The sequence below is a fragment of the Schistocerca gregaria genome, chromosome 4 (genome assembly GCF_023897955.1).
Source record: "Schistocerca gregaria isolate iqSchGreg1 chromosome 4, iqSchGreg1.2, whole genome shotgun sequence".
Classification (NCBI taxonomy): domain Eukaryota; kingdom Metazoa; phylum Arthropoda; class Insecta; order Orthoptera; family Acrididae; genus Schistocerca; species Schistocerca gregaria.
The window spans coordinates 556416517-556431723 of record NC_064923.1 but is presented as its reverse complement, the minus strand read 5'-3'; the positions used below and the strand labels follow the sequence as shown (position 1 = coordinate 556431723).

Here is a 15207-nt window from a genome sequence, read left to right as displayed (position 1 = left end):
CATCCACCGTTGGTACTTGCCCTAACATGATTACAGGGGAAACACTCTTCCTATGCCAGTTTTTCAATAATAATTGTTTTTTCGACGTGGTTTTCGAACTATATTTGAACCAGCATGCTCAATAACATCTTTGGCAGTGATGTCAGATAGTGAGCAAACCAGTGTAAGTAGGCTGTTTAGGTTTTTATGTTGATAACGCCACGAAGCGGTCTGTATGAAAATCACTGACTATGCTGTGTGCAGTCTGTGGCTGGTTGGCATTGTTGAAATATTCTCTATTGTAGTGTTGGGCAGTTGGATGTGAACAGCGCGTAGCGTTGCGCAGTTGGAGGAGAGCCGCCAGCAGTGGCGGATGTGGGGAGAGAGATGGCGGAGTTTTGAGATCGGATGATCTGGACGTGTGTCCACCCGAAAAAGTAAATTTGTAAGACTGTATGCCGGCCGCGGTGGCCGTGCGGTTCTGGTGCTGCAGTCCGGAACCGCGGGGCTACTACGGTCGCAGGTTCCAATCCTGCCTCGGGCATTAGTGTGTGTGATGTCCTTAGGTTAGTTAGGTTTAAGTAGTTCTAAGTTCTAGGGGACTTATGACCTAAGATGTTGAGTCCCATAGTGCTCAGAGCCATTTGAACCATTTTTTTGTAAGACTGTATGTCATGAACTGATATACACTCCTGGAAATGGAAAAAAGAACACATTGACACCGGTGTGTCAGACCCACCATACTTGCTCCGGACACTGCGAGAGGGCTGTACAAGCAATGATCACACGCACGGCACAGCGGACACACCAGGAACCGCGGTGTTGGCCGTCGAATGGCGCTAGCTGCGCAGCATTTGTGCACCGCCGCCGTCAGTGTCAGCCAGTTTGCCGTGGCATGCGGAGCTCCATCGCAGTCTTTAACACTGGTAGCATGCCGCGACAGCGTGGACGTGAACCGTACGTGCAGTTGATGGACTTTGAGCGAGGGCGTATAGTGGGCATGCGGGAGGCCGGGTGGACGTACCGCCGAATTGCTCAACACGTGGGGCGTGAGGTCTCCACAGCACATCGATGTTGTCGCCAGTGGTCGGCGGAAGGTGCACTTGCCCGTCGACCTGGGACCGGACCGCAGCGACGCACGGATGCACGCCAAGACCGTAGGATCCTACGCAGTGCCGTACGGGACCGCACCGCCACTTCCCAGCAAATTAGGGACACTGTTGCTCCTGGGGTATCGGCGAGGACCATTCGGAACCGTCTCCATGAAGCTGGGCTACGGTCCCGCACACCGTTAGGCCGTCTTCCGCTCACGTCCCAACATCGTGCAGCCCGCCTCCAGTGGTGTCGCGACAGGCGTGAATGGAGGGACGAATGGAGACGTGTCGTCTTCAGCGATGAGAGTCGCTTCTGCCTTGGTGCCAATGATGGTCGTATGCGTGTTTGGCGCCGTGCAGGTGAGCGCCACAATCATGACTGCATACGACCGAGGCACACAGGGCCAACACCCGGCATCATGGTGTGGGGAGCGATCTCCTACACTGGCCGTACACCTCTGGTGATCGTCGAGGGGACACTGAATAGTGCACGGTACATCCAAACCGTCATCGAACCCATCGTTCTACCATTCCTAGACCGGCAAGGGAAGTTGCTGTTCCAACAGGACAATGCACGTCCGCATGTATCCCGTGCCACCCAACGTGCTCTAGAAGGTGTAAGTCAACTACCCTGGCCAGCAAGGTCTCCGGATCTGTCCCCCATTGAGCATGTTTGGGACTGGATGAAGCGTCGTCTCACGCGGTCTGCACGTCCAGCACGAACGCTGGTCCAACTGAGGCGCCAGGTGGAAATGACATGGCAAGCCGTTCCACAGGACTACATCCAGCATCTCCACGATTGTCTCCATGGGAGAATAGCAGCCTGCATTGCTGCGAAAGGTGGATATACACTGTACTAGTGCCGACATTGTGCATGCTCTGTTGCCTGTGTCTATGTGCCTGTGGTTCTGTCAGTGTGATCATGTGATGTATCTGACCCTAGTAATGTGTCAATAAAGTTTCCCCTTCCTGGGACAATGAATTCACGGTGTTCTTATTTCAATTTCCAGGAGTGTATATTTTTTATGACTTTTGAACACTATTAAGGTAAGTACATTGTTTGTTCTCTACCAAAATCTTTAATTTGCTAACTATGCCTATCAGTAGTTCGTGCCTTCAGTAGTTATTTGCTGGCGGCTCACCTCCAACTGCGCAATGCTATGCGCTGTTCACATCCAACTGCCCAACACTACAATAGAGAATATTTCAACGATGCCAACCAGCCACAGACTGCACACAGCACAGTCAGTGATTTTCATACAGAGCGTTAAGTGGCGTTACCAACATAAACACCTAAACAAAAATGGTTCAAATGGTTCTGAGCACTATGGGACTTAACATCTGAGGTCATCAGTCCCCGAGAACTTAGAACTACTTAAACCTAGCTAACCTAAGGACATCACACACATCCATGCCCGAGGCAGGATTCGAAACTGGGACTGTAGCGGTTGCGCGGTTCCAGACTGAAGCACCTAGAACCGCTCGGCCACACTGGCCAGCAAAACCCTAAACAGCCTACTTACACCAGTCGTTATAAGCTGCCCCAAGACCAAGGGACCTGCATCCCAGCTCTGTGCTGCTTAGTGCCCCCAGTCTTGGGCTACCATGTGGGCGCACTTCTCGCCGATCATGATTGTCGGCACGTTGGTGTTGCAGCGGACAATGAGCGGCATGACGGACGCGTCGGCCACGCGCAGGTTGCGCACGCCGTGGACTCTCAGCCTGGCGTCGACGACTGCGTCAACGTCCCTCGAGGGGCCCATTTTGGCGGTGCCCACGGGGTGGAAGGCCGGGCTGACCACAGAGGGCGCAGCGCAGCGCCAGTAATCCGGGGTCAGCCGCCTCCGGTGGCTGCACGCCTCCAGTGGGTGGTCCTCGACGGCGAAGCCTGCGCGCCGCATCGCCTCCGTGGAGCCCATGCGGTAGGCGAACGCCACGCCGGACAGCAGGTTTTCGAGATCGCGCGGGTCTTCCAGGTAGCCGGAATCGATCAGCGGCGGCTGCATCGGGTCTGCGCTCCTCAGCCTTATGCGCCCCCGACTTCTCGGTGCCACGAGCGCCGTCATCGGTATAATTGCATCATTTCGTGCTATCAGTTTGACCACAGGGTCCATCGCTTCTTCCTCGTAGTTGAATATTTTGGCCACTCTATCGCCACTGCCACTCGGCACCATTTCAAAGAATAACTGTATGTCTGGGTGGTTACTCCTGTCGGCTTCAACAATCCCAGGAGCATCACGCGACGCTGCATCTGTCCGTATAAATCCTACGTACGAAGTGATTCCGGTAGTTGAAAGAGGACCTGTCCTGTTCATTAGGTACTGAAATATGCCCTCTTCAGGCACCATTTTCAGCAGTGGCTTCCTTGTGAAATACATACCGACATATGTTACGTGATCCTGAAGATTGTAACCCACTTTGAGGTCCGCTACCACAGGTATACCAATTCCCTCCAAATGAGCTTTTGGTCCAATGCCGGAATGCATTAACAAGTGAGGTGTATTGACAGCCCCTGCTGAAAGAATTATTTCCTTTGTCGCTCTAACTTCGTGCATCTTCCCCTGCTTCAGGAACTGTACACCGTAAGCTACCTTTTTCGTGCATTCGACCAGCACTTTGGTTACGAGCGCAAACTTAACGACATGTAGGTTCGCTCTCTCTTTAGCTGGCACTAAGTATCCACGGGCTGTACTCCACCTCGACCCATTCTTGATGGATGCGTACGCCTGACCGAACCCGATGTTTGGCTCGGTGCTGAAATCTTCGACGAGCTTGTAGCCTAATTCCTCGGCTGCAGAGTCCAGTGCATCGGCAGCAGGGTCCAGACGCCGAGTCTTTGACACCTGGATGGGGCCGTCGCACCCGTGCAGAGCTGCCGTCTGCGGTCTCCTCCGCAGTTCCTCCCCGTCGAAGGCCTCCAGCTTCTTGAAGAAGGGCAGCACCTCCCGGTAGGACCAGCCGGGGTTGCCCAGCGCCGCCCACGAGTCGTAATCCTGCGGGCTGCCCCTGAAGTAGGCCATGCCGTTGATGGAGCTGCTGCCCCCCAGGACCTTGCCGCGGGGGCAGGCGCATCTCCTACCAGGTTGCAGTTGGCAGACACGACTGTTTACTTCCGTCAAATACGACCAGTCCACCTGGAACAAGGTCTTTTATCTCAATTTTTAGTTTGAAGAAAAAAGTTGAGGCTCAGGAACATGAGGCCTTAGAGCTAAAAGATCGACAACTCATCACATTTTTTGGCAAGAGCAAATAAGCAACAGAAAATGCTCCAAGCACAGCCTCCTTGCCTATCATTACGTACTTTCAGCAAATTCGTCGGCTTTAGAAAATGTGTAGGTGAATAAAAATAAACACAGCTTAAATGTAACATCAAAAATCGGAACTGACGAATTTTTAACGCTCGGATTTCGTTTTACAAAATGATTACGCCTAGGTTGTTGTATTTTACATACATTACCGCCAGAACAATATGGTGGCCAATAAATGATTATACACTCCTGGAAATGGAAAAAAGAACACATTGACACCGGTGTCTCAGACCCACCATACTTGCTCCGGACACTGCGAGAGGGCTGTACAAGCAATGATCACACGCACGGCACAGCGGACACACCAGGAACCGCGGTGTTGGCCGTCGAATGGCGCTAGCTGCGCAGCATTTGTGCACCGCCGCCGTCAGTGTCAGCCAGTTTGCCGTGGCATGCGGAGCTCCATCGCAGTCTTTAACACTGGTAGCATGCCGCGACAGCGTGGACGTGAACCGTACGTGCAGTTGATGGACTTTGAGCGAGGGCGTATAGTGGGCATGCGGGAGGCCGGGTGGACGTACCGCCGAATTGCTCAACACGTGGGGCGTGAGGTCTCCACAGCACATCGATGTTGTCGCCAGTGGTCGGCGGAAGGTGCACTTGCCCGTCGACCTGGGACCGGACCGCAGCGACGCACGGATGCACGCCAAGACCGTAGGATCCTACGCAGTGCCGTACGGGACCGCACCGCCACTTCCCAGCAAATTAGGGACACTGTTACTCCTGGGGTATCGGCGAGGACCATTCGCATTCTCCATGAAGCTGGGCTACGGTCCCGCACACCGTTAGGCCGCCTTCCGCTCACGCCCCAACATCGTGCAGCCCGCCTCCAGTGGTGTCGCGACAGGCGTGAATGGAGGGACGAATGGAGACGTGTCGTCTTCAGCGATGAGAGTCGCTTCTGCCTTGGTGCCAATGATGGTCGTATGCGTGTTTGGCGCCGTGCAGGTGAGCGCCACAATCATGACTGCATACGACCGAGGCACACAGGGCCAACACCCAGCAACATGGTGTGGGGAGCGATCTCCTACACTGGCCGTACACCTCTGGTGATCGTCGAGGGGACACTGAATAGTGCACGGTACATCCAAACCGTCATCGAACCCATCGTTCTACCATTCCTAGACCGGCAAGGGAAGTTGCTGTTCCAACAGGACAATGCACGTCCGCATGTATCCCGTGCCACCCAACGTGCTCTAGAAGGTGTAAGTCAACTACCCTGGCCAGCAAGATCTCCGGATCTGTCCCCCATTGAGCATGTTTGGGACTGGATGAAGCGTCGTCTCACGCGGTCTGCACGTCCAGCACGAACGCTGGTCCAACTGAGGCGCCAGGTGGAAATGGCATGGCAAGCCGTTCCACAGGACTACATCCAGCATCTCTACGATCGTCTTCATGGGAGAATATCAGCCTGCATTGCTGCGAAAGGTGGATATACACTGTACTAGTGCCGACATTGTGCATGCTCTGTTGCCTGTGTCTATGTGCCTGTCGTTCTGTCAGTGTGATCATGTGATGTATCTGACCCCAGGAATGTGCCAATAAAGTTTCCCCTTCCTGGGACAATGAATTCACGGTGTTCTTATTTCAATTTCCAGGAGTGTACATTATACTCACCGTGATTTGCAAAAGACCAGTCTAAAACTACCTCTACGTTTATACTCCGCAAGCCACCCAACGGTGTGTGGCGCAGGGCACTTTACGTGCACTGTCATTACTTCCCATTCCAGTTCCAGTCGCGTATGGTTCGCGGAAAGTACAACTGCCGGAAAGCCTCCGTGCGCGCTCGAATCTCTCTAATTTTACATTCGTGATCTCCTCTGGAGGATAAGTACGGGGAAGCAATATATTCGATACCTCATCCGGAAACGCACCCTCTCGAAACCTGGCGAGCAAGTTACACCGCGATGCAGAGCGCCTCTCTTGCAGAGTCTGCCACTTGAGTTTGCTAAATATCTCCGTAACGCTATCACCGTTAGCAAAGAAAGAAGACGAAACGCGCCGCTCTTCTTTGGATCTTCTCTATCTCCTCCGCCAACCCGATATGGTACGGATCCCACACTGATGAGCAATACTCAAGTATAGGTCGAACGAGTGTTTTGTAAGCCACCTCCTTTGTTGATGGACTACATTTTCTAAGGACTCTCCCAATGAATCTCAACCTGGCACCCGCCTTACCAACAATTAATTTTATATGATCATTCCACTTCAAATCATTCCGTACGCATACTCTCAGATATTTTACGGAAGTAAATGCTACCAGTGTTTGTTCCGCTATCATCTAATCATACAACAAAGGATCCTTCTTTCTATGTATTCGCAATACATTACATTTGTCTATGTTAAGGGTCAGTTGCCACTCCCTACAACAAGTGCCTATCCGCTGCAGATCTTCCTGCATTTCGCTACAATTTTCTAATGCTGCAACTTCTCTGTATACTACAGCACCATCCGCGAAAAGCCGCATTGAACTTCAGACACTATCTACTAGGTCATTTATATATATTGTGAAAAGCAATGTTCCCAGAACACTCTCCTGTGGCGCGCCAGAGGTTACTTTAACGTCTGTAGACGTCTCTCCATTGAGAAAAACATGCTGCGTTCTGCTTGCTAAAAACTCATCAATCCAGCCACCAAGGTGGTTTGATATTCCGTAGGCTCTTACTTTATCAGGCGACAGTGCGGAAGTGTATCGAACGCCTTCCGGAAGTCAAGGAAAATGACATCTACCTGGGAGCCTGTATCTAATATTTTCTGGATCTCATGAACAAATAAAGCGAGTTAGGTCTCACACGATCGTTGTTTCCGGAATCCATGCTGATTCCTACAGAGTAGATTCTGGGTTTCCAGAAATGACATGATACGCGAGCAGAAAATATGTTCTAAAATTCTGCAACAGATCGATGTCAGAGATATAGGCCTATAGTTTTGCTCATCTGCTCGACGACCCTTCTTGAAAACTGGAACTACCTGTCCTCTTTTCCAATCATTTGGAACCTTCAGTTCCTCTAGAGACGTACGGTATACTGCTGTTACAAAGGGGGGGGGGGGGGGGGGCAAGTTCTTTCGCTTACTCTGTGTAGAATCGAATTGGTATCCCGTCAGCTCCCGTGGACTTTCCTGTGTTGAGTGATTCCAGTTGCTTTTCTATTCCTTGGACACTTATTTCGATGTCAGCCAGTGCGAGGATTTAGAGAAGGGACTGCAGTGCGGTCTTCCTCTGTGAATCAGCTTAGGGGAAATAGGTGTTTAGTATTTCAGCTTTCAGCGTGTCATCCTCTGTTTCAATGCCATTATCATCCCAGAGTGTCTGGAGATATGCTGTTTCGATCCACTTACTGATTTAACGTAAGGCCAGAACTTCCTAGGATTTTCTGTCAAGTCGGTACATAGAATTTTACTTTCGAACTCACTGAACGCTTCACGCATAGCCCTCCTTACGCTAACTTTGACATCGTTTAGCTTCTGTTTGTCTGAGGGGTTTTGGCTGCGTTTAAATTTGCAGTGAAGCTCTCTTTGCTTTCGCAGCAGTTTCCTAACATTGTTGTTGAACCACGGTGGGTTTTTCCCGTCCCTCACAGTTTTACTCGGCACATCCTGTGGAGATGTAGAGTATGTAACCAGAATATTTAACAAGCAGATTAAAATTCGAATGAGATACTTGGTGATCGGTGAAAAAACTGAAGCTGTAATGGTAGAAGATGGGATAACAATACTGGCAGCTACTGACACACAGGAAAATGTAGGGGGAAATTATAAACGATGAGGAAAAAGACAGGGAAAAAATTAGGGAGATAACTATTCCTTCATTAAATTGAATTTATGTTAAAGGCATGGTAATGACAGATGGATCTTTTGGAATGTGGTGCTACAGAAGAACTAATGAAGAGATATGGAACAGAATTGGGGAGACAAGAAATTTTGGTACAACTTGATTAAAACAAGGGGTCAGTTAATAAGAAACGCTATGAGATATCTAAGGATCATTAATTGGGTACTAGACGAAAGTGTGTGAGTGTGTGTGTGTGTGGGGGGGGTGAGGGGGGGGGGGAGATGGGTGTAAAAGTTGTATAGGGAAACCAAGACATGAATACAGTAAGTAGATCTGGAACGATGTAGGTTGCAGAAGTTGTTCAGAGACGAATGCACAGGATACAGTAGCATGGAGAGCTGCATCAAACCTGTCTTTCGACTCAAGCCCACATCACTGCGACACACGACACCACATGGTAAGAAAACTTGTAATATTCAATAAAAATCAAGAATAGTAAAACAAACAGTTAGGAGTGTTATTACTTGTGGTTCAGAAGTTTGGATAACTAAGTTGTTCATAATTTCAAATTTACTAGATGCTGATGTAAATTTCTGAAGACATCAGAAAATATATATTAAAAAACAAAGTAATCAGAGTCAGAATACAGTAAGTAGATCTGGAACGATGTAGGTTGCAGAAGTTGTTCAGAGACGAATGCACAGGATACAGTAGCATGGAGAGCTGCATCAAACCTGTCTTTCGACTCAAGCCCACATCACTGCGACACACGACACCACATGGTAAGAAAACTTGTAATATTCAATAAAAATCAAGAATAGTAAAACAAACAGTTAGGAGTGTTATTACTTGTGGTTCAGAAGTTTGGATAACTAAGTTGTTCATAATTTCAAATTTACTAGATGCTGATGTAAATTTCTGAAGACATCAGAAAATATATATTAAAAAACAAAGTAATCAGAGTCAGAATGTATGTTAAAAACGGAATTACTGATTTTATTCGATAGAAACAATGCAGTATTATGAGAAAATTATGAGTATATCAAATCGATGCAAGGAGAAGTCTCTAACGTATGTTTTGGACTGGGTACCATCTGGAAGTAGAAAAAGGGCGGCAAGTAAATTCTTAGATTTATGAGATCCAGTCGTTAATAACGCAGAAGAGCATTTCTGAAGACCTATGGAAGATTGGAGGAGAGTGCAAATAGAGGATTTGACATGCTCTGTAAACAAAAATGATGGTAATATATGTAAATATTGTTAAACAAAAAATATATATTTTATATTTTGAAATGATATCCCAAACATATTTACACAGATGTCATTCACTCTGAAACAGGACTTAATAACAGGAATATAAAATAAGATTTTCCACTTGACTTATCTGCTGTGACGGGATGAAGAACTATGTTTCTACATCTACAAGCTACTCTTCAAACCATTGCAAATCGCATGGCGGACACTACTGTCACTTTACCTGTTATTAGGATTACTCTCGCTCAAGTATGGCAAAAAGCCACTGTTTAAACGCCTCTTCTCGTCGCCATCCCTAAGGGAGAGGTACTTAGCCGTATATATAGTATCGTCCTAGATTCATTATATAAATCTGGTTCTACAAACTTTCTAGTATGCTTTCTCGGAATAGTTTCGGTATACCTTAAACGCCTGCGAGTTCAGTTTCTTGAGCATCTCTGTGACACTCTCTCATGGATCACACAAATATGTGACCTCTTGTGGTGCCCGTTCTGTATCTCTTGCAATGCGTATTTGGTGCGGGTCTCACATACGTGAACAATATTCCAGGATGGATCTCACTGGTATTTTGTAAACAGTCTACTATGTTGGCTGGTTGTATTTCCATACTCTCCTATCACTGATCTGCAGTTCTACTATCGGCTTTACTTTGACTGCACCTGTGTGATCGCATCATTTCGTACCCCTGTAATTTGTTACTGTTGCTGTTGTGATGTTGAATCCGAAGACTTGTTTGACACAGCTCTCCGTGCTAGTCTATCCTGTGTAAGCCTCTTCATCTTCGCGTAATTACCACAATTTACATCCTGTTCAATTTCAAGCATTTTTCTCGCTTTACCATTCTTACCACCCACACTTACTTATATTTGCAAGTTCACAATTCCCTGATGCTTGAGCCACTGATGCTTTCATGTAGTCAAGTTGTGCCATCAATTTATTTTCTCTCCAGTTCTATTCATCACCTGCTCTTCTGTTATACTGTCCAGCCATCTATTCTTCAGCATTCTTCTTTAGTGCCAGATTTCAAAGCTTCTATTCTCTTCTTTTCAGAAAGACTTACCATCCACACTTCACTTCCGTGCAAGGCTACACTCTAGACAAATACGCCTAGAAAAGTTTTGCTAACAATTAGATTTATATTAGATGTTAATAAATTCCTCTAATTCTGAAATGCTTTTCTTACTACATGTTGTATGCAAGTATCCTCTCTACTTCGGCCATCGTCAGTTGCTGAACTGTCCAAATAAAAAATTCAGCTACTAATTTTGGTTTCTCATTCCGTGATTAATACCCTCAGCATTGTTCTGATTAGGTTCGATTACAGTCCATTACCTTTCTTTCAGCTTCGTTTACATTCATCTCACAATCTCTTTTCCATTCCGTTCAACAGTTCAACCGAATCCTTTGCCCTCTGTTTCAGAATTACAATGCTATCGGCTACCCTTAATTTTTTTTCCGTCATGAAATTTAATTTCCGTTCCATATTTCTCGTCTACTGGTTGTTCAATGTGCAGAGTGCTTCCCTTTCACATCCTTCTTCTCTTATGACTGCACTCTAGTTTCTAAATAAGTTGCAGGTATCATTTCCTTTCCTGTGTTGTATTTTTCTTGCTACCTTCAGAATTTGCAATAATGTACTCCAGTAAATATTGTCAAAATGGTTCTCTAAATCTGCAACTTTTATATTTGTAGGTTTGCCTTTCTTCAACCTGTGTTCTAGGATACGTCGCTAAAGTCAGTATTACTTGCGTGTTTCTGTATTTCTCTGGAATCGAAACTGATCTTCCCACAGGCTGGCTTGTGCTACTTTTTCAATTCTTCTATAAATAATTCGTGCCAATATATTACAGCCATGACTTATTAAACCGATGGTGCGTTAGTATTCACACCCATCAGCAACTGCCTTCTTTAGAGTCGGAACTATTATTTTCTTCTAGTGTTTCGAATCCCGTATATATAGTGCTACTCATATAGTGCAGCCTCAGCAATTCTCTCACCATCCTGTGTCAATGCCTTATATCTCACAGTTTGTCCTTATCAGTTGAATAATCTCGATGTAGAGAAATGTGGAAAGTGTGGTAATTATGACTATGAAGGATAGGTAAAACACATCCTTGCCTGATGCGAACCGGGGTGCGAATATATTCCAGCAGAAGGCAAACCGCTCTCCCTGCGGCTTCACTGCTAGCACTCTTTATTAGCACATGCATTCTGGGCGAAACCTTCAGCCTCACTACGTCTTTTATGGTATTAACGAAGATGGGAGGAGTTGGTCAGCCCCTACATCACTGAATTTGTCTTTTTGAGGTTCTGGAGGTAAAAACAGCATTTGTTTCTCTAAGATTATCAAAATTGTCGTCTGACTACCATTTTCGGCCTGTGGTGTCCTCCTTCGTCTACATCTACATCTACGTAGATACTCCTCAAGCCACCGTACGGTGCGCGGTGGAGGGTACCCTGTACCGCTACTAGTCATTTCCTTTCCTGTTCCACTCGCAAATAGGACAAGGGAAAAACGACTGTGTATATGGTCCCGTATGAGCCCCAATTTCTTGTATCTTATTTTCATGGTCCTTACGCGCAATGTTGGTGGCAGTTAGAATCTTTTGGTAGTCGGCTTCAACATATCCAAATAGAAGAAAACCAGAGTGGCGTCGCTAACAAATATAAACGAAATTAACTAGGCATCATCGAACAGAATTAATAATATTGTGCCAACTAGAAAATAGTCTTTTCAGAATCCGAATGTGAACTTTGCTGGCAGTGTGTCTTCGTTCGGACTATATTGCGAGACTGCCAATCGTCATCACCATAAGGCGCCAACACCTGGCGTAATGGTACTGGGTAGCACACGGCACACAACACGATCCCCTCTGGTTCTCATTGTTGGAAAGCTGGATGGGTTCCACACATTTCTGACGTGTTAGGACTGGCGGATGTGTCCTATCTTTAAGACCTACGACATGTTTCCATTCAACTAAATAACGCCAAACCACATCTTGCCTGTGCTGTACCGACTTACCTCTATGCAGAGCATGTTGGACTGTTTTGTGGCCAGGAAGCTCTCAAATCTCTCACTCAGTGAAAACACCTGGCCTCGTGATGACTGGGTGTTGTGTGCTGTCCTTAGGTTAGTTAGGTTTAAGTAGTTTTAAGTTCTAGGGGACTGATGGCCATAGATGTTAAGTCCCATAGTGCTCAGAGCCATTTAAACCATTTGAAAACACCTGTTCATGGGTTGCCAAGGGACTGGCATGCTACCAGTCATCAGCCACTAAAAGTGTTGAAACTGACATAAAATCGAAGCAGCATGCTGTCACATACCTGTATCATTAATCCATGTTTAGTTTCACTGGATGTCAAGTCAGGTTACGAGCATTTGTGCTGCTAGGTATGGCAGTTCTACATACTAAATTTTGCACTTTGTGTACCACCAAATCACATACAAATTTAACCATGCATTCTCGCTACTGTACTGTCTATATAGTATATACTACCTTGGCGAACGCTGCTTCGCTCGCGTGCTCTGTATGACCCGCATAGATTTTTTTTTATTTCATCGAATTCTTATGTTGTTCACAAATTGTAAAAATTTCTAAGCTTTCCATTCTAATTAAGGCCGTATAAACGTGGTATTTTCCGAATACACTTCCGACCAAAAACGATTCTGGTAGCTGGAGTCCAAAGTTTCCGTTAATCATGCCTTTTGCGTTCTTGTAGAGACATTTCCAAAGCAATTTCCATCGACTACCAAGTATTTCTTTAATCTACCAGAGAAGTGAAATACTAGTTTTCATTGGTTTAGTTTTTAATTTTTTTAATGAAACGAAATATTTTCTTAAAAATTTTCATCCTCTATTGCGCTGCCTTGGTGACTGAATTTCCAAAACCAAGGAAAGATGTTTTAAATTTCTAACAAAGAAGTCAAATACCAGTTGTCAAAGATGAAGGATTAAAAATCATTTAGTAGTTCTTTAGTAATTACTTATTTTCCAACAATCTTTCACCCACTATTTTACCCCCTTAGTGGTTGAATTTCCAAAAATGCTGAAACAAGTATTTCTTTTTCTTACTGAGAAACCAAATACCAATTTTGGTAGATGTAGCTTCAAAATTACCTTAACAGCAACGAATTTTCTAAAAGCCTTTCATCCCCTATTTCATCCCCTTAGGAATGGAATTTCGGACTGTCGCTTCTTAAACGATGCCTACAGTATAAAGTCCACACACCGCCCAAACTTCAAGTATCTATCCATGGGGTGGATGATGATGAGTCAGTGAATCAGGGTTTTTCACCCCCTTAGGGATTGAATTTCCAAAGAAGTGAAACACAATTTTTTTAATGTGTAACTGAGAAGCCAAATTTAAATTTTCGTTGTTTTACCTTTAAAAATACTTTCCTAATAAAATATTTTCATATAAAAATCTTATCCCCTATTTACCCCCTCAGGGTTCAATTTCCAAAAACATGGAAACTTGGTATTTTTTCTATTTGTGCGGGAAGTCAAAAACCAATGTTCATAAATTTACCTTTACAAATACTTTGGAAGTTCTTTAATAATGATACATTTTCAAAAATGTTTCAGCCACTGTTTCGTCGCCTTAGGTTTAGATCCGCAAAAATTCTGAATTCCGTATTTCTTCATTTCTGACCAATAAACCAAACACCAATTTTCGTAGGTCTAGCCTCTAAACTGCCTTAATACCGACATTTTTCTAAAAAACCTTTCATCTCCTATTTAACCCCCTTAGGGTTGGAATTTCAAAAAATCCATTCTTAAACTACGCCTACAGTATAACGTCCAACCAATGGCACGTTGCGAGGATAGGACAGGCAAGTATTTCATACTTTGTAATGGGCAACCCTCCCCCCCCTCGCAATGCCGTATTCCTCCGACATATCAACATATCGACTACCGAACGCGCCACTGTGGCCATGGCTTGAGGCGAAGGCTATTTTACTTTTCCTGTTATAATAAGTCCTAAAACGTAGTACTGCCAACGTCAATAGACTTAGTGATCTGCTTTCCAAACGAACATACACAGGACAGAAGCACATCTGCAGGACTGAAAGCACAAGCGTTTCTGATACGGATGACCACGTCTTCACGGCCTTTTGGCCCTTGCTGGTACATCTTATCTTTTAAGCATCACCACACCAAGAAATCCGGCTACGTCATATCCTGCGACATAGCGGGCCGATCCGGTTTAATACCACCTGCACTTCAATTGTGTAAAGCGCTGGGCTACCGTCATGCTGATACCACATACGTTTTCGAACGTCCAGGGCAGCATGCTGCAATGGAACCCGTACTTCCTATTCCAAGAACGTTCGATATTTGCTTCCATTCAACATGCTGTCGATAAAATATGAACCAATGAGTTTGTTCAACATGCTGTCACACCAGATGTTAATCAACTAAGGATGTTGATAGGTAGCGTGCCGTAACTAGTAGGGATTGTCTACACTCCAGTAATGCTTGTTGTGCCGGTTAGTGCTACCATGGTTTATGAATGTAGACACAGCGGAAAATAGTACCTCAGCAAAGAACGTGGGAGTCGTTTGCGTTTGTTGACATGCCCAGTCACAAAACACTAATTGGTTATGGAAATCGTTGCCATGAAGTTCTTGATGCAGTGACACATAGTTTGATTGAAACTTATTGACAATGAAGTATTGTGACAATACTACCTACGGACATACCGGATTCGCTGCCGCTGCCGCTAGTACAGCTATTTCATCAGCTTCCCCTTTAACACGTTTGTTTTGTTTCCTTTTGCCGGTCTGTACGCTGCTACC

General features: G+C 45.8%; 1 protein-coding gene across 1 annotated transcript in view; it reads right to left on the bottom strand.

Annotated features, from left to right (window-relative positions):
* Nucleotides 1–2545: 2545 nt before the first annotated feature.
* The window catches only part of LOC126267811 (glucose dehydrogenase [FAD, quinone]-like), a 46696-nt gene continuing 34034 nt past the window's right edge, over nucleotides 2546–15207 (bottom strand). Inside the window, 1 exon segment of the mRNA XM_049973116.1 lies at nucleotides 2546–4207. Within this exon segment, the coding sequence (XP_049829073.1) occupies nucleotides 2546–4207 (1662 nt within the window).